The 21,316-nt window shown below is 55.6% G+C and overlaps 1 protein-coding gene across 9 annotated transcripts; it reads left to right on the top strand.

Moving 5' to 3' along the window:
• Positions 1 to 6: 6 nt before the first annotated feature.
• On the top strand, positions 7 to 20,173 carry PLCB2 (phospholipase C beta 2). 9 transcript variants are annotated; one of them, XM_008017045.3, is made up of 32 exons: positions 7 to 389; positions 3,905 to 3,982; positions 4,627 to 4,695; positions 5,374 to 5,514; positions 5,634 to 5,713; positions 5,795 to 5,848; positions 5,952 to 6,027; positions 8,775 to 8,875; positions 9,039 to 9,205; positions 9,296 to 9,442; positions 9,623 to 9,780; positions 10,037 to 10,119; positions 10,391 to 10,475; positions 11,090 to 11,240; positions 11,363 to 11,475; positions 11,604 to 11,700; positions 12,762 to 12,846; positions 12,988 to 13,112; positions 13,607 to 13,761; positions 14,300 to 14,464; positions 15,031 to 15,130; positions 15,605 to 15,709; positions 15,889 to 15,983; positions 16,123 to 16,198; positions 16,431 to 16,475; positions 16,566 to 16,788; positions 16,870 to 17,035; positions 17,233 to 17,309; positions 17,398 to 17,493; positions 17,996 to 18,053; positions 18,698 to 18,784; positions 19,134 to 20,173. In XM_008017045.3, exons 1-32 carry the CDS (start codon positions 306 to 308, stop codon positions 19,335 to 19,337), a joined length of 3,546 nt encoding a protein of 1,181 aa, XP_008015236.1. In that variant the 5' UTR covers positions 7 to 305; the 3' UTR covers positions 19,338 to 20,173. The 9 variants fall into 9 exon arrangements, with proteins under 9 accessions (XP_008015236.1, XP_072868152.1, XP_008015246.1 ...); XM_008017043.3 differs by having other exon boundaries at positions 8 to 389; positions 11,090 to 11,252; XM_008017048.3 differs by having other exon boundaries at positions 8 to 389; positions 3,763 to 3,982; positions 11,090 to 11,252.
• Positions 20,174 to 21,316: the final 1,143 nt, after the last annotated feature.

Genomic DNA, 21,316 nt, shown 5'->3' with positions numbered 1-21,316 from the left:
CAGAAGAGGCTGGGGCTTCCTGCTTCTGCCTCCTTGGGCAGAAGCAGTGACCACAGGCCCCCATGGCAGGCAGGGCGAGTGGGAGGAGGGTGATTTACAAGGCAGATGGGTCTCTGGCTAGAGCTCAGCCCTGCACTCAGCCAGGGCCACCCCAGGGGCTATAAGAGCACCTAGATTTCTGGAGCAGCTCAGGGACGGGTGCCACGTGAGCCCAGCTTGGCTCTCCCTCCTGGCTGGCCTCCTTCCTGCCCTTCTTCTGCCCACCTGTGTCTGCCCAGACTCTCCAAAGAGGAACAGTTGGCACCATGTCTCTGCTCAACCCTGTGCTGCTGCCCCCCAGGGTGAAGGCCTATCTGAGCCAAGGGGAGCGCTTCATCAAATGGGATGATGTAAGTGGGGCAGGGGCCTTGGCTTCTGGGGCACTCGGTCATGGGGGCCGGGCTGCTCGGGGGCTTTGCCGGGGCGGGAGGATTGTTTTATGTCTCCTAGGACCCAGGCGCCTGTGTGGTTTGGCCAGGCAGCTGACACCACTGCCTGGATAAACAAACCTGCGGTTAAGGGTGTATGTCCCCGGCTGCAGGGCTAAGCCTCGGTGTCTAGGTGTGAGAAGTTGGTGAGCTGCCTGGTTGGTCACTAGAGGTAGTTTATTTGGGTCTGCATCTCTTCTCCTTCAAACCCTAAAGAGAACAGGAGGAAAGTACAGCCCAGAGCTGAGGCAGGCCAGGAGGAGAGGTGAGCTCGTCCCTGCTCCCAGCACAGATGCTTTGCCCTTGCTCTGGCAGGGCGCTTAGACCCAGCTCCTTCACCCCTCCATCGGGCATTGTCCCGTCCAGGGAAGCCTTGCTCTCCCCTGCGCTGCTGTGGGGGCAGCCACGAAAGGCCCCTGGACCTAAGTGAGAACTAGGGGCTTCTGCTTCCAGGGAAGGAACTGATTTGACTTCTGCTACCCCTTGCTGGACTCAGCATTGCTCGCCGATGCATGTCTGCAGGGAAGGGGAAGGCACTGCTGCACCCTGCAGCCGTCTCTCTGCTGTGTCTGTTCCTTCCTACACGGGGCTACTCCCAGCCTCTGGTTCTCCTGGCCCCTGAAAATGTTCCCTTAGGCCAGGGATTGTCTTAGGCTGGGGAGAACAATATGGAGATCCTCCTTCAGGAAGGGGAGGCTGCTGGGCTGGCCCAGTCTGAGAGTTAGAGTGCTGGGCTGGTCCCAGGAAGGGAAATGAAGGCTGGGTGGGGGAGGGAAGATGGCCCTTAGTGCTAGCTTGGAGGGAGGTGGGATGAGGGGGTCTGGGTCTAGGCCCTTTGGGGCTGGGCTAGGGGATCTCACTGCTCAAGACTACGGGTTGGGGCCCTGTGGTGAGGAGCTTCCTGCTTCCCTAGGAGCGATGTGGGGTTGGTGTAGCATGGTGGTGGTGGCATGCAGGTGACATGCCCCAGGAGCCTGTGGAATGAGGGAAGTGGCTCAGAATGAAAAGCGAAGTGGCCTCTCTCAGTTCCTCTGGGCAGTGTGTGTAACTTGACTGGGCAGAGGGTCACAGGGTGGCAGTGGAGGGGTGGGTTGGCAGCTAGTGGAGACTGTCCTTCTTCCTAAGCTGGCACCTGTGTACCTGGCTGTTCCCTTCCCCTCTCCAAGGTAGGGCATTGGATGTTCCCTGGATCCTGACCTGCACAAGCAAGAATGTCCCAAGCCTAGCCACAGGGCCCATGCTGCTGTGAGACAGGGCTCTGCTTTCAGGCTGCTTTCGGCACAGTTAGTGGATGACGTGGGTATGCTGTGCCATGTTGAATAGGCAGAATACATAGGATGTAACCAAATCCCCACTTTATTTCATCCCCACGGCCTCTTTCCAGTATATTTGGTAGGAGAAGCTCTCCTCCTGGCCATGGAAAGAAACTCTGCAAGGCCACACAATATTACATTTACTCTCAGGTAACACAGTCCAGTGGTCACTTTTCATCACAAAACCCAGTCCGATGTCAGAAACTGGCTATAATCAAAACTCCAACCTTTATTTACATTAATGTCTTCTACCCTCCTCCTGCTAGGAATGGTTTCAGGTAGGCTGCAGGCCCCATGGAAAGGGCCTTGGTGGGATTCCCTGCTGGTCCTGCTCAAGGCCCCTCTAGGCATGAGCTGTAGGGAGGGAGGTGGGAAAGGGGCAACCAAGTTCTATTTAAATAGGTGCTGTCATAAATTGGTTCATGCTTTCTGAGCCTGGCAGAAGTTTAAAGCTTATTCTTTCTCTGGAGGACATTTTTGAGGATTCTTGGGGGACCCTCCCCTTCAAATGGGGATCTCTTGCTTGAAATCACCCCAGCATTTCCATTTTAGAGGTCACTCACAACTATGTCTTCAGCCCCTTGTTACTACCTTCAGCTTCCTGTGGCTTTAGGCCCTTTGCCCCCACTCTCCCATGGGCCCACCCTGGACCCCAGCAAATACCCACGCATCTGCTGTCCCAAGGGTGCAGGCTCGTCTGACAGGCCAGCACCCCCGCTCTGCCTCGCACAGTTAGCCCACTGTAGCCCACTAGGTCTCCTGGGCAGAAGTCCAACCTCTGTCTGTTATGCCTACAACTTCAAGGATCACAGGGGCCTGTTGTGGGGTTGGGGGCAAGGGGAGGGAGAGCATGAGGACAAATACCTAATGCATGCGGGGCTTAAAACCTAGATGACGACAGGTTGATAGGCGCAGCAAACCACCATGGCACATGTATACCTATGTAACAAATCTGCACATTCTGCACATGTATCCCAGAACTTAAAGTATAATAATAATAATAATAAAATAATAATAATGATAATAAGAGATCACAAAAGCTCTCCAAGTGGAGTTGAAACTCCTCACTAGGCTTAAGGTGAGGGATCAGGCACTCTAGCTCTCCCGTGGGGAGGTAAGGGAATGGAGCTCCCAACACAGCTTTCTCAAAATTGGCTTCCCCACAAAAATTTTATCTTTCCCCTGTACTCTAACCACCCCTGATCTGAGAACATTTCTTGGATCATTTACTTTGTAAATGCTGCATTTGGTCTGTTTTAGTGTGTGGCAACTATTGTGCCTTGCTGGAAACCTTAATTTTAATATCTTGCTATATACACATACAAAGACCATTAAACTAAAAGGTAACCTATGTGCTCTGTGAGTGAGTGGAACAGGATTTTAGAAGGTGAGTTCATTCATTCATTCATTCACTCATTCAGCAAATACCACATTCAAGCGCCAAGCGCCAAGCTCCAAGCACCAAGCTCAAGGTCTAGCACAGGCTTGTTGTCCTGGAGTCCATGAGTCCCTGGTGATTTCCTAGGTGGGCTTCTAGGTCTGTGACCCACATCTCCCTGGTTACTATAGCACATTTCAGGAAGCGTTTTCGGAAGCTGGGAGGCTCGGGTTGTCCTCGAAGTTATTTCAAGCAGAGGAGATTTGGGCACTTAGGTTTGGAGCTGGGAAGGCTTGGTGTCTTTACGGCACAGTTGAATGGATGGGGTAGGAGGTGTTCATGGAGGGAAGAAGGGGCACATGGAATGTCAGGTGGCATCTGGATTGTGCAGGACCTTAGATGCCGGTGCAGGAGTTTGGACTCTTGGCTCTCGCTGTGTCAGTCTCTCCTGGGTGGCAGTAGGGAGTCTCTCTCTATGAGGTGAGGTAGGTGCCAAGATCCTGTTTAGGTTCTAGAGGGAGAAAGTCTATTTGGGCTTTAGAAGGGAAAACTCTTCTCTTCCAGAAATAGCATCCCCAAATCCTCTGTCCCTCCCGGTGCTTAGCTCTAGACAACAAAAGGAAATGCCTTCGGATTTCTGGGATGGGCACCTCCTGGGAAGATAATGAGCTCTGAAACCCCTGGCCTGGACCAGGGAGGCTTGGCCCGAGGTCTCGGAACAGAGTGCTGGCTCCGTCTCTCTGCAGGAAACTACAATTGCCTCTCCGGTTATCCTCCGTGTGGATCCTAAGGGCTACTACTTATACTGGACATATCAAAGCAAGGTGAGAAAACCCTTGGGTGCCATGGCCCTGGACTCCCGCTTATCCACTGAGGTCAGGCAGCCTCCTGGCTGCACTGAGGTGGAGGCATGGATGATGGGGAGTACGGAATGGCCTGGAAGGATGGCTCCAGGGGCTCCCCTGTGGGTAGGGGCTGTTTGCTCTGGAAAGGAGGATGCAGTCACTCCAACCTGTGGCTACCCAAATGTTCCATCCTTAGCATCCCTTGGGGAGAGAAAGAGACAGGCAAAAGCGCTGCTGCTGAAGGCCGATGCTCTGCCTGTGGCTGTGGGTTGACTTGGGGCTCTGGGAGATGAGAGATAGGCCCCAGCCACTGTGCAGGAGGACGGGAAGGGGAAGCCAAAGAGGGTCCGGGATGGTGGAGGAGACACTGCAGGCTTCAGCTCCCTGCCAGGGAGGAATGGAGAGAGGGGAAGGGAGGAGGATCTGCATGAATAGAGAGAACCTGGGCCATAGGAAGGGAAGGTGGGGTCCAGGTGGACCTGGGCAGCCCTGGCATCTAGAGAGAGGTGTTGGCCAAGATTTGAAGGGCGTGGAAACTCCCTTCTCCCTGTTGCTCATTCTTGACCTGGACTTTTTGTCCCACATCCTTTCTTTGCTCCCACCGGGATCCCCCCTACCCCCAGGAGATGGAGTTTCTGGATATCACCAGCATCCGGGACACTCGCTTTGGGAAGTTTGCCAAGATGCCCAAGGTAGGTGTGTCCAGTAGCAGTCCGGGTTCAAGCACAGCTACTAGCTCCATGGGGCAAGGGCAGGGGGTCCCTGTGGGGGTGGGAAGCCTGACTTCTGGAGCACGGGGAATGGTTCCTGGGCTGGGCAGCAAGGACCGTGGCCGGAAGCCAAGGAAGGGGAGCGGCTGCTCCTGGGCTCACCTGGGCTCTGAGCTTCAGAACTGGGCACAGTGAGCTGAGATGGCAGGGATCTGGGAGGAGGGGTCAGCTCCTGCCCCTAAAGCACCCCAGCTTGTCTGGGAGGGGTGGCTTACACCCCCACCCCTGGACTAGTTTGCCTATATTTGTCTAATGCTGGTAGGAAAATTGGAGGAAGGGATTGGTGGGAAGCAGGTTTTCTGAGACTGGGAGCTAAGAATCCATCTTCAAACAAAAGTGGCAACCAACATACACAGGACTCCCAGGCCTGCCCCCCCGCCCGCCTGCCACCGTGGCTAACCTTTTCCTCAGGGCCTCTCCTTCCCATCCCAGCCGCTGGAGTCAGGGACAGGAAGATGCTAAGGCCTGTGGTTCCTGGGATGGGGATGAGATTCTGCCCAGTGGGCCATAGCCCAGGTGGCTGAGGGGAGGGCCAGAGGGAGCCACACTGGGCAGGGAGGGAGCATACCTCCATCCTAACCATGCCACCACGTGCTGCAGAGCCAGAAGCTCCGGGACGTCTTCAACATGGACTTTCCTGACAACAGCTTCCTGCTGAAGACACTCACCGTGGTGTCTGGCCCGGACATGGTGGACCTCACCTTCCACAACTTCGTCTCCTACAAGGAGAACGTGGGCAAGGTGTGCCAGGGAACACCGGGCCTGGGTCTGGGCCCCTGGGATAGCCTGGACTTCCTGAGAGACACAGGCCTGGGCGGGGGTGCTCAGGAGCCTGACTGCTGCTCTCTGTGGTCCTGCAGGTCTGGGCTGAGGACATACTGGCCCTAGTCAAGCATCCGCTGACGGCCAACGCCTCCCGCAGCACCTTCCTGGACAAGATGTAAGCACCCCCTGCCTGGCCTGAGCCCTGGTGCTAAGCGTGCCAGCCCTGGGCCTTGACGGGCTGCTTTCTGCCCCCCAGCCTCGTGAAGCTCAAGATGCAGCTCAACTCTGAAGGGAAGATTCCAGTGAAGAAGTGAGACCCCCAACCTCTCCCCAGGCTTCCAGGGGCTCCCCAAAGCCTTTCTTCTCTAGTCCTGACTCCTCTCTCTACCTGGTGCCTTTCTCTGCCCCTTCAGCTTTTTCCAGATGTTTCCTGCTGACCGCAAGCGGGTGGAAGCTGCTCTCAGTGCCTGCCACCTCCCTAAAGGCAAGGTGAGTGGATCCGCACCCCCCCATCCCCCAGTATCCTTGTCCCCACCAGAAAGCAACTTGGCCAGGAATGGTGGGTCGGGGAGCAGAGATGACATCACAGCCCCAGCCAAGAGCCTGGAGAGCCAATCAACCCTGGAGCTGCTGGTTACTGACACTAGGCACGGGGGTGGAGCCAGGGCAAGGGGGTGAGACACTGGGCTCCAAGCAGGTTTGTCTGTATCCCTTACCCTGGGTGGTGGGGGCGCTGGGGCCGTGGTTGACGGACTGTGTTCAGGGCAGGCAGCAGAAACGGCGTGCATTCCCAGTCTAGTGTTGGGAATGGGAGCTGAGAGTGAATGTTTTCAGCCTGGAGGAGCGAGATAAGGTCTGCGGTGGCAGGCGGCAGTCTGCAGGGATCTGGAAGTCTGCAGGGTATCGGGGGTGAGGAACTGAACCAAAGGCGGAAGCTGCCAAGATGCAGACTTTTGCTCTGTACAGAAAAGCATTTTTTTCTTGTCTCTTTAGTTAAGTAATTAAATTTTAATTACAAGTTGTAAGCAGGGTCACCCCATGAGGCACCTTATGTGAATTACAAAAAGAAGTCCTCTGGGCTGATACGGCCCTGAGCCAGGGTTCAAGCTTGGCCAGAGGAAAGGACCTCAGCTCCTGTCCCTGCTTGGCCAGTCCTCTTGTGTGGGTCCCAACCTGTGCCCCATGGAGCATTTTCTCCTGGTAAGAATTTGGAACATTATAAATAAACAAAACTAAGATCCCCATTGATCACCTGCCCACATGAATCCCAGGACGAGCCTTTACCCCACAGCCACAGCTCTGCGGAGTTGGTGACTCCTTGATGCAGTCAGTCACAGGGATCCAAATGTGTCATTGGGGAGATGTAGGAATGGGCTCCTGCGGCTCCCCTACAGCCAGCGCCACTTACCCGTGGTCAGCACACATCCACCTTCCCTCTCTCCTGCCGCCTGAGCTCCTCCCTTGGCTAAGTCCTCCTTATCTATCTGCTTTCCTTGTGTCTCAGTAGAGGATACTGACCTAACTTTGCTTGGAGCTGAAGCTCCAGAGGCAGGGATGGGTCTGGGGAGATCCAGTTAGACTCGCCTGCTCAGACCCTCTGCTCCAAACTAAGACTGATGTTGACCTTCCAGTGTGATTCTGAAAGACATTTAATGTTTTTTTGTCGGCAAGGGAAGGAATCCTAAGATGCAGAATCCATGAATACCACAAATGTACTATTTGTTTCTATTTCTATAGATTTGCCTATTCTGGTGGTAAAGTAAATGAAATCATAAATATGTGCTCTTCAATGTCATAATTCATTTGTCATAATGTTTTCCAGGTTTGTCCATGTAGTAGCATGCATGAGTACCTCATTCCTTTTTATGGCCTAATAATATTCCATTGTATGGATATACCACATTTTGTTCATCTGTTTATCAGTTGGTAGATGTTTGGGTTTTTCATACGTTTTGGTTATGAATATTTGTGTACATGATTTTGAGTGAACATGTTTTCAATTCTCTCAGGTATATACTCAGTGGTGGAATTGTTGGGTCATGTGGTCACTCTATATTTAACATTTTGGGAAACCGCCAAACTGTTTTCTAAAGTGAGAGCATTGTGTGGGGATTTATTTATCTATCTATTTATTTATTTATTTATTTATTTATTTTTGAGACAGAGTCTCACTTTGTTGCCAAGGGTAGAGTGCAGTGGTGCGATCTTGGCTCACTGCAACCTTTGTCTCCCAGGTTCAAGTGATTCTTCTGCCTCAGCCTCCCAAGTAGCTGGGATTATAAGCATGTGCCACCATGCCGGGCTAATTTTTGTATTTTAGTAGAGATGGGGTTTCACCATGTTGGCCAGGCTGGTCTTGAACTCCTGACCTCAGGTGATCCACCCTCCTTGACCTCCCAAAGTGCTGTGTGGGGTTTTAGTTTCGTCACATCCCACTAACACTTGTGATTGTCTTTTATTTTAGCCATCCTGGTGGGAGTGGTATCTCATTGTGGTTTTGATTTGCATTTCTCTAACAACAAATGATATTGAGCACCTTTTCGTGTGTTTATTGGTCACTTATATATCTTCTTTGGAGAAAAACCTGTTCAAATTCAATGTTCATCTTTCAATTGGGTTGTCTTTTCGTTGACTTATCTCTTATCCGATATCTGATTTGCAAATATTTTATCCCATTCTGTGGGTTACCTTTTCACTTTCTTGATGGTGGCCTTTGAAGCACAAAAGTTTTTAATTTTGATGAAGTTTAATTTATCTTTCTTTGTCCCCGTGCTTTTGGTGTCTCCAAATATTATTGTTGAATTGTCCTGCTTTCAATTCTATCAGTTTTTGTTTCTTATATTATGGGGCTCTGTCGTTAGGTGCATATATGTTTGTATGCAAATTGCTTCTTTTTGAATATTTGTCCTCCACTTAAAAAAGACAGCCTATGACCCTGGCAAGTAGCACCATTTCTTCTGACCTCTTTTCTACCTCATTCTGGTCATTCTTAGTTCTGATCCTGCCCCAGCTGATGGAATAGCCACTGTACAAAATCAGGGTCAGAGCAAACCAGCTAAGCATGCTCTCTGCTCAGCAACCAGGGCCTTGAGAAGTGGGTGCTTGGGTGTCCTTGAAGTTCTGTCTGCCTTGAGCCTGCCTTCTGACCAGGTCCCCTTGACCAGGGCTGGGCCGAGTTTCTGGTTCTTAGCTCTGAGAAGGTGAGGGCAGGGGCAATAAGGTGACTATGCCCCTAGAATGACGCCATCAATCCTGAGGACTTCCCAGAACCTGTCTACAAGAGTTTCCTCATGAGCCTCTGTCCTCGGCCAGAAATAGATGAGATCTTCACTTCTTAGTGAGTTTGTTGGGTTGTGCTTTTCATGGGAAAAGGGTGGTGGCCAACAATCCCCTCCTCCCACCTGCCATGCTGGGAATCAGGAGGCTTCACTGTACAAGGGGGTTGTCTAAGCCTCTAGGCCCAAGGGATATGGACCTGCGCTCTTCTCTCTGGCCTGCAGCCATGCTAAGGCCAAACCCTATATGACGAAGGAGCACCTGACCAAATTCATCAACCAGAAACAGCGGGACTCCCGGCTTAACTCCCTGCTGTTCCCGCCAGCACAGCCTGACCAGGTGCAGGGCCTCATCGACAAGTATGAGCCCAGTGGCATCAATGTGCAGAGGGGTGAGAACTAAGGGAACCCCTTGTCCCCTGTGGTCCTGTCCTGCCTTGGCAGCGGGGCTGCAGCCCTGACAGCTATCTCCTGTCCCCCAGGCCAGTTGTCACCTGAGGGCATGGTCTGGTTTCTCTCTGGGCCGGAGAACAGTGTGCTGGCCCAGGACAAGCTGCTGCTCCACCACGACATGACACAGCCACTCAATCATTACTTCATCAACTCGTCCCACAACACCTACCTGACAGGTGGGCCCTGATAACCTCAGTGCCAACCTCTGCTTTCACAGGGGTTCCCTGCATCCTCCACAGGGGGTTGCCCACATGCTGCTGGCCCTGAGAATAAATCAGACCATGATGGAGTGGGGTGGGGGAGAGCTGGGCTGCCTTTGGGTGATGCCCTCACCTCTTCCCCATCCTTTGGCTCAGCTGGCCAGTTCTCAGGCCTCTCCTCGGCTGAGATGTACCGCCAGGTGCTGCTGTCCGGCTGCCGTTGCGTGGAGCTAGACTGCTGGAAGGGGAAACCCCCTGACGAAGAGCCCATTATCACCCACGGCTTCACCATGACCACAGACATCTTCTTCAAAGTGAGACCCAGGGCACAGAGGTGGTAGTGACAGGAAGGGCTCTGGGCCAGAAGCTTTGAGGGGTTGGAGGGCTGAAGCTAGAGAGGAGGAATGGCTGGAAGGCCTCAGACCAGTGGGGACCAGAGGGGATTGGGGGCCAATGGCGGCCATCCAGTTATATGTGTGTATTGAAACTGGGCAGGGAGGGAAAAGTGCCATCATGGGACAGGCAGTCAGAATGCTGACCTTCTGTTCATGGAGTCTCCTTCTCCTCCAGGAAGCAATTGAGGCTATTGCAGAAAGCGCCTTTAAGACCTCCCCGTATCCTATCATCCTGTCGTTTGAGAACCATGTGGACTCGTGCGTATCCAGGCCCATTTAGCCACATTCTCACCCAGTCCCCAGTCTCCTGCCTGCAACTGTCCTCCCCGCAACTGCCCCAGCCTCTAGCTGTTGCCTGCAGCTTCTCCCATGTCTCAATATTATCTCCCTAAGGCCCCATGTTCTCCTGCTCAAGTCCCTCCCTCCCTGACCTCCTGGCCCCTGATCTGGGTCATCAAGGGCACAAAAGGATGCATAATAGGGTTGGTGCTGAGTGACTGAACCCCACCCCCACTTTTGCTCCCTGCAGACCCCGCCAGCAGGCTAAGATGGCTGAGTATTGCCGGACGATCTTTGGGGATATGCTGCTCACAGAGCCCCTGGAAAAGTTCCCAGTGAGTGGGCTTTGCTGTGGGACATTTGGGCCTTGGGCCTGGGAGCCTGGGGCAGGGTGAGGACCAGGTTAGGGAGGGAGACACTCCCAAGGATGCTAGGGTTCACTTGGTTAGATGTGAGTCTGGGATCCTGTCACCTACCACGTGTCAGGCTCTGTGCTGGGCTTCAGGGTATGCTAGTGACAAAGACACAGTCCCTGCCTTCAGGTGCATTATTACCCTCTGGTGAGGAGACAGACAAGTAACCAGGCCATTACAACTCAGTGGTTGTTATGGGAGCACCTGGGGAGTTCTGATCTTGTCTTGGGGGATCCGGGAAGGCTTCCTGGAGGAAGTGATGGACAGGGCTCCTAGAGTAGCCTGTTAGGTCCTCCTGGTGCAGATGGCCTTGGGCCAGGGTCCTATACTCAGGGAGAGCTACAACAAGTGCCAGATGAGCCGCATTTACTCCAAGGGATAAGCTGGATTTATCTCGGTGAGAATGGGATAAGGAGCAGTAGTGAGAGGTGGATCAAGAGGAGTGGTGGACACCAAGGGAGCATGCTTGGCATTAAGGAGCTCAGGCTATGCCATGAAGGTGAGAAGATGGTGCTGACCTGCTCTCCACTCCATAGCTGAAACCAGGTGTCCCCCTGCCCAGCCCTGAGGATCTCAGGGGCAAGATCCTCATCAAGAACAAGAAGAACCAGTTTTCCAGCCCCACCTCCTCCAGTAAGGATCCTGGTGGGGAGGCTGAGGGCAGCAGCCCACGCAGTGCCCCTGCAGGTGAGGGCACAGGTGAGTCGGGGAGGACTCTGGTGGGGGTATTAGGAGAAGCTGGAACAGGAGAGGGGCTGGACCTGGAGGAGCCATGCAGGAGCCAGTGCCGACAGAGCTGTCTGTGGCAGTGTGGGCTGGCGAGGAAGGGACTGAGCTGGAGGACGAGGAGGTGGAAGAGGAAGAGGAGGAGGAGTCAGGAAACCTGGACGAAGAAGAGATTAAGAAGATGCAGTCGGATGAGGTGTGTGGGGGTAGCCCTGGGCCCCCCTGTGTCATCCTTCACTGCTGATCCCCTGGGTAGGGGCCTTGGGCCACATTCCTGGGCTCTACACCGTCCTCCTCTTCTTTGCCCTCCCCTCTCCTCCTTAGGGCACAGCGGGCCTAGAAGTGACAGCTTATGAGGAGATGTCCAGCCTAGTCAATTACATTCAGCCCACCAAGTTCATCTCCTTTGAGTTCTCTGCTCGTAAGTTAGCATGAGTGGTGTTGGCGGGTGGTCAGGCTAGCCTCGGGGGGAGCCTGTTCCGAGACCAAGCAGCTTGATGGGTGGGTAAGAGGAAGGGGGATCTCCCCCTTCCTTGGACTTGGGGCCCTGCCTATAAATACCCAGCCAGGGAGTCAGGCAAAGGGCTTGCTTAAGTGGCAGTGGCTCCCAGTTTCTCTAGTGAGGAACTTGGCACCAAACAGAATGCTCTGGAGTGTGTCGGTGACAGGCTGGGCGTTATGACAGGCCACCTTGGCTGGGATGGCCTGGGGCTCCTGCAGCTGCCTGCAGGCTCTGTGATTCCCAGGGCTGAACTGTGCTGTGGGCTGGCCCAAGTCCAGAAGCCCTGGCCCTGGGACATGAGACTTCCTGAGAGGGAGTGGAGGCAGAGAAAGTCACCAGAGCATACTGCGCCGTCGCACTCTTCCCCTTTCGTGCACACCCCAGCTGTTTACCTTTATCTTCTCTGGACACAAGCACAGTACGTTCCTCTCACTCTGTGCATGTCCCGCACACGAGCACCTCTTTCTGTCTCCTCCTGTGCACAGTTGGACTTCTGTAGCACCGACTTCTCATCACTGAACCCACAGCCTGCACACCTGGGCACACTCATGACATGTACTACACTTAATGTGCCCCTCTCCCCAGACGCGTTCAGCCATAGCTTACACACCTCACTCCCTGTGCACATCAAAGCACGTGTTCACATTTCATGTGTGCACAGCATGTTACTGAACCCCTAGGCTCAGCCTGGCATGTTCCCCATGCCCTCTGTGTCCATCTATGGCATGTGGGCCTCACTCTCCACATCCACGGCACACACCCCACCCCTGTGCATACACACTGAGAACACCTCTCACCCCAGCAGGCACTGTGATCCATACACTTCTCCCAGAGGTTGGTCCCTAAACCTCAGGCCTCAGTGGAAATGCTGGGTTGGAGGCATCTCCATAGGCCAGAGGGAGCTGCCCCAAAGGCGAGGCCAAGACTGAGGGAGGGGACAGCCTGATAAGACTCCTCCCCTCCCTTTCTCCCCTATATAGAAAAGAACCGAAGTTATGTCATCTCATCCTTCACAGAACTCAAGGCATATGACCTGCTCTCCAAGGCCTCGGTGCAGTTTGTGGAGTATCCTTGAGGCTTCCGTGGCCAGGGTCCCTGGCTGGGGTGGGGAGCTAGAGGAGGGCCTGGGGACAGGGCCCCCAGGGTAAGCTGTTAGGTCCTCCTGGTGCAGATGGCCTTGGGCCAGGGTCCTATACTCTGGGACAGCTACAACAAGCGCCAGATGAGCCGCATTTACCCCAAGGGAACCCGTATGGACTCCTCCAACTACATGCCCCAGATGTTCTGGAATGCTGGATGCCAGATGGTTGCCCTCAACTTCCAGACGATGGGTGAGGGCATTCCCAGGCCCCTAAGAATCCTTCCCTGGTCCCTGTGCCCCCTACCTTTATATCCCTGAGGAGTCTTTGGAAGAGCCTGGGGAGTCCTGCTGTTTGTGTAGACTCTGGGAACATGCCCGGGTATGTGAGAATTTGGGGGTAGAAATGCATTAGCCTGTGTGCCTGCGCATACGTGATGGATGTGAAGATGCCAGGCTGGCCGCTCCACCCAGGTGTGTCTGTGGGCCACCTGCCCCAGCTGCCCCAGCTCCCACCACAGGCGCTCGGCCTGGCTGTGACTTTGCTCCTTGCTGCCTTGAGGCTATGGACCCTGCCTAAGAGAGGAGACACCCCAAGGAACCAGACTGGGATAGGAGAAGCCCTCATCCTCATGGTCCACCCAACCTCCCCATTCACCAGACAGCAAAGTCTGGGAATGGAGGAAATGGAGACTGGGCACAGCCACAGAGCTGGGCCTTTCTCACTGAGTGTCCTTGTCCCTCTAGACTTGCCCATGCAGCAGAACATGGCAGTGTTTGAGTTCAATGGGCAGAGCGGCTACCTCCTCAAGCACGAGTTCATGCGCCGGCCAGACAAGCAGTTCAACCCCTTCTCAGTGGACCGCATCGATGTGGTGGTGGCCACCACCCTTTCTATCACGGCAAGGCCCTGGGACAGACAAGTGGCCGGGAGGCTGAGGTCTTGAGTAGAAGGGCACAGGAGCCCACCCCTCACTCAACTCCCAACCCCCTCCCCTGATATCCTGGAAACTTCAGCCCCAGCCAGTTCCTGCAGTAGCAAGTTGCCTTGGAAACTGCCTCCTCCTCAGCACTGGAGGCTGCCACTTGGTCCCCATGGAAACCAACGGGAAGGGCTGAGGCTGGGGTGGGGGAGGGGAAGAAGAGTGGGCAGAGTGGGGCAGCCAGAGCCCCAGGTCCTGGGGGAAGGCGTTGTTCCCTCTTTGACTGGGGAGGGAGGTGGGAGGCCCGCCTCTTCCCTTCATGCTAGAAGCACCCTGGTCCTCAGAGCTTAGCTGTGACCCGTGGGCTACACAGCCTCTACTCGTGGCCAGAGCTGAATGAGGTTCTTCATAACACCCAAGAACGAATGCTTCAGCTCTAGGGAGCCGGGGCCCCAGATGCTTGGGGAAGAGCCTGGGTGGGGATTTGATGCTGGTTTCCCTGGGCCTCTGCCCCCAGGTGATCTCTGGGCAGTTCCTGTCAGAACGCAGCGTGCGCACCTATGTGGAAGTGGAGCTGTTTGGCCTTCCTGGGGACCCCAAGAGGCGCTACCGAACTAAGCTGTCACCCAGTACCAATTCCATCAATCCTGTCTGGAAGGAGGAGCCCTTTGTCTTTGAAAAGGTGGGGGCCAGGGCATGGCAGGGCAGAGTCTGTCTAGTCCTTGGCCTCTACTTACAGACAAAAGGAAGTAAACAAGGCAGCTCCTTGACCTTCTTCCTCCTCCTCTTTCCACCCCTCACCCTGGTGCAAAACCCAAGTTTACAGAAGTTTACTTGGTAGGCAGAGAGAGAGAGAGAGAGAGAGAGAGTGTGTGTGTGTGTGTGTGTGTGTGTGTGTGTGTGTGTGTGTGGATTAGAGGCAGAAATGTGAACTCAGGGTTCAGGGTCCCATGGGGGTCTTTTGCCCCACTGGATACCCACTAGTAAAGCTGCCAAGTGCTGTCTGCACCAGGTCCCCTCAGCCCTGGGCTGCACATCTCGCCCTCCTTGCCTGTGTGGAACCAGCCACGGCATGAGCTGTGGGGATGTCTTTGTATATGGCCTAGAATGTGCTGTCTGTCTGTCCTCACCAAATCTGGTGACACTCACCATGTTCTCACAGTGATGCTGAGACTTCTGGAGCCAGGGAGCGGGGCAGCTTGGCTCCCTTTTCCCCTCCCAGCCTGTCATGTCCCCAACTCTCCCCAGATCTTGATGCCTGAGCTGGCCTCTCTCAGGGTGGCTGTGATGGAGGAAGGCAACAAGTTTCTTGGACACCGCATCATCCCCATCAATGCCCTAAATTCTGGTAAGGAGCGGGGTCCTTCTTCACTGTTCCAAGATCAGCAGCAGGAGCCTGTGCACAGGGTGGGGCAGCTTCTGGGAGGGCGCCTGGAGTGAGGCCTTACCTAAGCCCTCACATTTCAAGGAGTAGGGCAGGAACAGTACCTCTCCAGGAACCTGACAGAGGTGGGAACTCTGCCCACCTAACAGAATTGCTGTAATTTTCTGAAACGGCTGGGGCAGTTTCTCAAGTAGCTGACACTTATGGGCATTTAAAATGTGTTAAGGGCTTATAATACATTCTCACAATAACCACATGAGTAGACACTCATCCCCCCTTCACAGATGAGGAAAGTCTCAGAGAGTTAAAGTAACTGGCTGAAGTCACACAGCCAGGATGGTGCAGTGCCAGACTCAGACCCTTGGGTCCTGGGCTGTGTGTGCACAGCGCTGGCAGGAATGGGCTCTGGTTCACTGCCAACCCCATCCTGTCTGACAGGGTACCACCACCTGTGCCTACACAGTGAGAGCAACATGCCCCTCACCATGCCTGCGCTCTTCGTCTTCCTGGAGATGAAGGACTACGTACCTGGTGCCTGGGCAGGTAGGAGCCCATGGCATGCCAGGAGCCCCAGGGTGTCTGTTCCCCCTTCCTTCCCATCCAGCCAGCCTCCAGAGTGGGGTGAGATCCAGATGGGGCATCCTGGAGTGGGTGAGGACAGGGGAGGCTTCCAGGCACATCTCCATATACACCATGTTGTAATGTCCTGTGCACCCACCCAGATCTCACTGTGGCCCTCGCCAACCCCATCAAGTTCTTCAATGCCCATGACAAGAGGTCGGTGAAGCTCAAGGAGGTCATGGGAGGGCTGCCTGAGGTCTGTGTTGCCTGCACTGCTGCCAGAGGCTCACCAGAGCTCTGCCCTATTTGTGGGAGAGGATGGGGCGAGGGCCGAGTCCCAGGCTCGGGGAGAGAGGGCTGTCAAGCCCCCTTCCTAACCTGCTCTCCCTACACAGAAGCCCTTCCCACTGGCGAGTCCAGTTGCCAGCCAGGTCAATGGTGCGTTGGCCCCAAGGAGCAATGGGTCACCAGGTATGAGCTTCGTTCTGCACACCTACTGGGGGCACCTCCACCTCTGCACCCACAGACACTTCCCTTTAAAAAATTTCACCTGGGGAAGGAAGGGCTGTGTCTGAAACCTCAGTGTCAGGAAAGTGCGGGGCAGGGGGCACATACTGCGACTCCCAAGGGGCGGGATGGGGGAGGTGAATGGAGCCAAGGGGCCCCCCGGAGCACCTGCCAGCCCAGCCCATGGCTCTTGCAGCAGCCAGGGCCTGGGCCGGGGAAGAGGCTATAAAAGAAGTTGCGGGTAAGGCCTGCTGAGCGGGTCCGGGGCTCCTTGGGGGTTAGACGGGCAGGGCGGCCTGGCTGGTGGTGTGCCTCATCCGGGCCTCTGCAGAGCCACGGACCGCCAGCCTGGAGGAGCTCCGGGAGCTAAAGGGCGTCGTGAAGCTGCAGCGGCGGCACGAGAAGGAGCTGCGGGAGTTGGAGCGGCGCGGAGCGCGGCGCTGGGAGGAGCTGCTGCAGCGGGGCGCGGCGCAGCTGGCCGAGCTCGGGCCACGGGGCGCTGGGGGTGGCGGGGCCGGCAAGCTCGGCCCGGGCAAAGGCTCTCGCAAGAAGAGGTAAGGCCCGTGGCGGTGCCCTGCCCTCTGCAGCGCGGGCGGCGGAGGATCTCAGGGCCTGTCCCCACGTGGCCTCCCCAGGAGCCTGCCTTGCGAGGAGAGCGCCGGAGCCGCGCCGGGCGAGGGCCCTGAGGGCATGGACGCGCGCGTGCGGGAGCTGAAGGACAGGCTGGAGCTAGAGCTGCTGCGGCAGGGCGAGGAGCAGTACGAGTGCGTTCTGAAGCGCAAGGAGCAGCAAGCGGCCGAGGTGGCCTGGAGGGGCGGGGCGACAACCCCACCAGCCCCACCGACCCCACCCCCACCACCCCATCCACTCCTCCCACCGACCCCGCCTCCCTACCGACTCCCCCGCCACCGACCTATCCCACCCTCCCACCGACACCCCCACCAACTCCCTCTGCCCAACAAAGGGCTTCTCGCCAAACCTGCTTCCTCTCCCCGCAGCAAATCTCCAAAATGATGGAGCTGGCCAGAGAGAAACAGGCGGCAGAGCTGAAGGCCCTGAAGGAGACGGCGGAGATGTACGACTGCCTCCCTCCCACACCTGCCTCACCTCCCAGCAAGGGCTCGGCCGCCCAAAACAGCTCCTTCATGCCTGTCTCTCTGCAGCGACACCAAAGAGATGAAGAAAAAGCTGGAGACCAAGAGACTGGAGCGGATCCAGGGCATGACCAAAGTCACTGTAGATAAGATGGCCCAGGAGAGGTGAGCCCTGGAGGGGAGGCCCAGGGCTGGGCAGACCCCACTTCAGGTGGAAAGGGGCCTCTCTACAAGTGGATCCTGACTCAATTCCCAAAGATGCACCTGTCCCCTGGCTCTCCAAAAAGCGGATCCCACCTGTCACCTTTGACCAGAGTGTCCTCCTCAGACAAAACACGGAGGCCAACACTACATGGGCAGAGCCCTGGAGGCAGCCAAGCCTGCAGGGAGGGAGCTGAGGCCTTGGGACCGCAGCCTGTCCACTGTGGTGACACTGTTACCCACGGAAGCCTTAAAGGACAGCGTGTTTTGGTGGGCAAATGGTTCCCTCAGAGGGCCCCATGACTCCCAGCGGCCCCTACATACTCCTTGGGTCCCCACGCCTGCCCCCAGCTGGTTCCTGTCCTGTGTTGGATTTCTCATTTGCCTACACCCTGCGTAGACTGCATGTTACCCTACTCTCCCTAGAGGCTTTCTCCCTTTTCTAAAACTCCAATTACACCAACAGGTTGAAGAGAGAGATTAACAATTCCCACATCCAGGAAGTAGTGCAGGTGATCAAGCAGGTGTGTAAGGGCTGTGTTCTTCCTAAACACACACACACACACACACACACAATCTCTCTCTTCACGAGTGGGAAGGGGTGGCCCCAGGCCCTGACTTTGCCCTTAGGAGATGCACTGTCCAGCGCTGTCCATGCAGCTGGGGTGGAAGGGGACATCCTGGGGTTCTGGCCTGTATATGGAGGTTAGGTTGGGGTACCAGCCTGAAGGGGTCTGTCTCTGGCCAGTTCTCATGTGTGGAAATGATATGGGCTAACGCCTGTATCAGGGCCAGGGGAGGCTGGGACTGGCAAGGGTCGGGGGATGAAGAGGGAGTGAGGAGGCTTCCTGAGGTGCCAAGGAGTTAGAAGAGAGAATGGACCTGAAGCTCCCCTGGGGATCATTAACCACAGAACAGAGCTGCCACCTACTGGGTCCTGACCTGTGCCAGGCACTCTGCCAGGTGCCTCACATGAGCTGTCTTGTATAATCTTTTACAGTCCGGTGAGACAGGTGCTGCTATCCTTATCTTACAAATTTAAAAAACTACCTAAATGTTAAGGAATTTGCCCAAGGTCTTACAACTAGTTTGCTGGGGTTACAGCTGGATTCTGACCCAGCTTGCCTGTCTGTGCTGTCCTGATTCTCTGCCATCCACTCCCACCCAGATGACAGAGAACTTGGAGAAGCACCAGGAGAAGCTGGAAGAGAAGCAGGCTGCTTGCCTGGAACAGATACGGGAGATGGAAAAGCAGGTAACAGGTTCACTACTGGGGCCCCCAGCAGAACTGAATGGGTTCTGGGGTGTAAAGGGGCCCTGCCCCAGGGAGCTGCCAGTCAGAGGGCAGGGAAGGGGCCATCATCCTTCACTGTGGGGTCCCGAGGCCCTTTCAAATGAGGCAGCTCTCCAGATCTCTGCCTAGCTGGGATCCCTTTCTTGACAGGCTCCTGATGGGCTCCACCACTCCCCCACCCCGCCTCTCACCCCAGTCTCCTAGGAGCTCCAAACATGAATATTGGGCATCTCCTTTTCCCACTGTCCAGGGAGTGAGGGTGGACAGGGGGCCCTCCTGAGCCAGGCAGGCGTCCTTGCTGTCTCCACAGTTCCAGAAGGAGGCGCTGGCAGAATACGAGGCCAGGATGAAGGGTCTGGAGGCAGAGGTGAAGGAGTTGGTGAGGGCCTGCTTCAGGACCTGCTTTCCCTCTGAGACCAAGGACAAGCCTGAGAGGGACTGCGAGTGCCCCCCAGAGCTGTGTGAGCAGGACCCAGTCATAGCAAAGGCAGATGTCCAGGAGAGCCGCCTTTGATGCCTCCATCCCACTGGGACATTTAGCAAGGATGTTCAGCCCCTTCTCTGGGATGTGCTTCTATTCCCCCAGGAAAAAGGAGCCCCAGCCTTCTGAGGCTGTGGGAACCTGTGGCTGCCTTGGACGCTGCAGCCCCCTCCTCAACGGCCAGGCCAGAGGCCGAGACAGGACCTAGGCACCCTCACAGCAGGGCCTCTGGGGCCTAGAAGTCTTCCCAAGCTGACTTCCTACCCCAACATCTCTAGATAAGTGTCATATATTTGTTGAAGGCAAAAGACTATGGACTTGGAGGCAGAAAGTGGGGTCCTGGCCCCGCTCTGCCTTTCCTATTGAGCAACCAGCGGTAACCCACTCTAGGCTCAGTTTCCTCACCTGGAGGGTTGGACCCACCCACCTGGAACCTCCACTCTAGCCCCAAACCCTCCTGCCCCAATGTTAGCAGCTCTGCCAGGCTTCCAGGCCCCATCAGGCCTGCCCTGAGTTGGCCTTGTCCACTCCTAGAGGCAGAGCCTGGCACTACCTCACAGCTCCCTGGGGACGGCCACTCCCCGGCTGAGGGCCCTCCCCTCCCCTCTGCCTGTTCAGAACAGGAGGCTGAAATGGAAAAGCTGCCTCAGCCCTGCTTGGCTGAGTCATGAGGGGCAGTGGCCTCTCGGGTGCTCTTCCACCCTGAACCTGGCTCCCCCCCTCTTCCTAGGCCTGGGGGCAGACTGTTCCTAGCATGTACCCCTCTCAGGCTGCCTGCCTGACAATGTCAGCATAGTTTGCTCTCCTGAATTTATGAGGTTTATTTATTTTTCTCCTTCCTGCTCCTATTAAAGAACCTCATCCCAGTATTTCCTGCTTAAGCCTGGTCTCTATTCTACAGGTAGGAAATGGGGAGCAGGGTAGTGGAGTGTCCCTGAAATGAAACAGGCTGGGGAAAAAAATCTCTTGGGAGCTGAACCCAGGGTTAGGTCCTGTCCAGAGTCCAGTGAAACGGTCCTGCCTCTGGGCTTGAAGAGGATTCATTTCCCCTTCTGCTGGTCCTGATGCCACAATCACTGGAAAATTATGTCACTCCCTCTTTGCCCCCACACAGATGTGGCCCTTCATTGTTTCCACTCTCGGGGTTGGAGCAGAAGAGCTGAGTACAAAGATGTCCCCTATTTTGGGGGGAACTCCAAACTTTTAGGCAATCTAGGCCCCTTTACGAAGACAGAGTGGTTGGATGATCAGGCCCCTATAGCAGCTTTGGTTGACCTCAAAACTTGTTGTAGAGGGGCTGGTGGGCAGCCACTCACTGCACCGATGACATGATCTCATATCCCAAATAGGGACAGGCAGTGTCTTAGGAGAGGCAGAGGGGGTTGATTCTGGGAAGAGGTTGTGTTCTTATTAGAGAGTTACAGCAGATGCCATTAGCTGTGAGCACCTGTTCCTCTGGAAGGCAAACAGGTCCTCCTGCCCCCACCCTGCCATCCCATCCCTCTGGGAGTCTGACCTCTGGGATTCTGCCAGGCCCTGGCTGTAGGGTGAGGTGAGGGGGCCTGATCATTTACTGGGCTAAGGCCTAGCATTGATCAGCCTGCTCCCTACATCACTACAGACTGGATACACTGGGGCAGACACCTGCACCCCAGGGCAGTGCCTTATGTTCAACCTTTCTGCCGGGCACTGGGCCGTAAAGGTGAGGATTCAGGCCTAGAGGAACTCACTGACCCAGGCATGTGCACGTAAGCCAGAGCCAGAGCTCAGTGGAGCCCACTGGGCAGCCCCCAGATATTGCTGATGACTGTTCAGGAGAAGGAAAAGCTGCCTTCCCCTCGCCTCTGGGCCAGGTCATGCAGAGTCTCTGGGCTCCCAGTTTGGAGCTGGGTAGCCCAGGAATGGGGAAGGCGATGCAATTCTGCCCCTGGAGACAGCTCTGCACAGCAGACTGGGACCTTCCCATGTGGCCAGGCCTGGATACCCGCCTCCCTGCTTTCCTCCCAAAAAGG

Source organism: Chlorocebus sabaeus, chromosome 26 (genome assembly GCF_047675955.1).
Source record: "Chlorocebus sabaeus isolate Y175 chromosome 26, mChlSab1.0.hap1, whole genome shotgun sequence".
Taxonomy (NCBI): Eukaryota; Metazoa; Chordata; class Mammalia; order Primates; family Cercopithecidae; genus Chlorocebus; species Chlorocebus sabaeus.
This window is presented reverse-complemented; position numbering and strand designations above follow the sequence as displayed.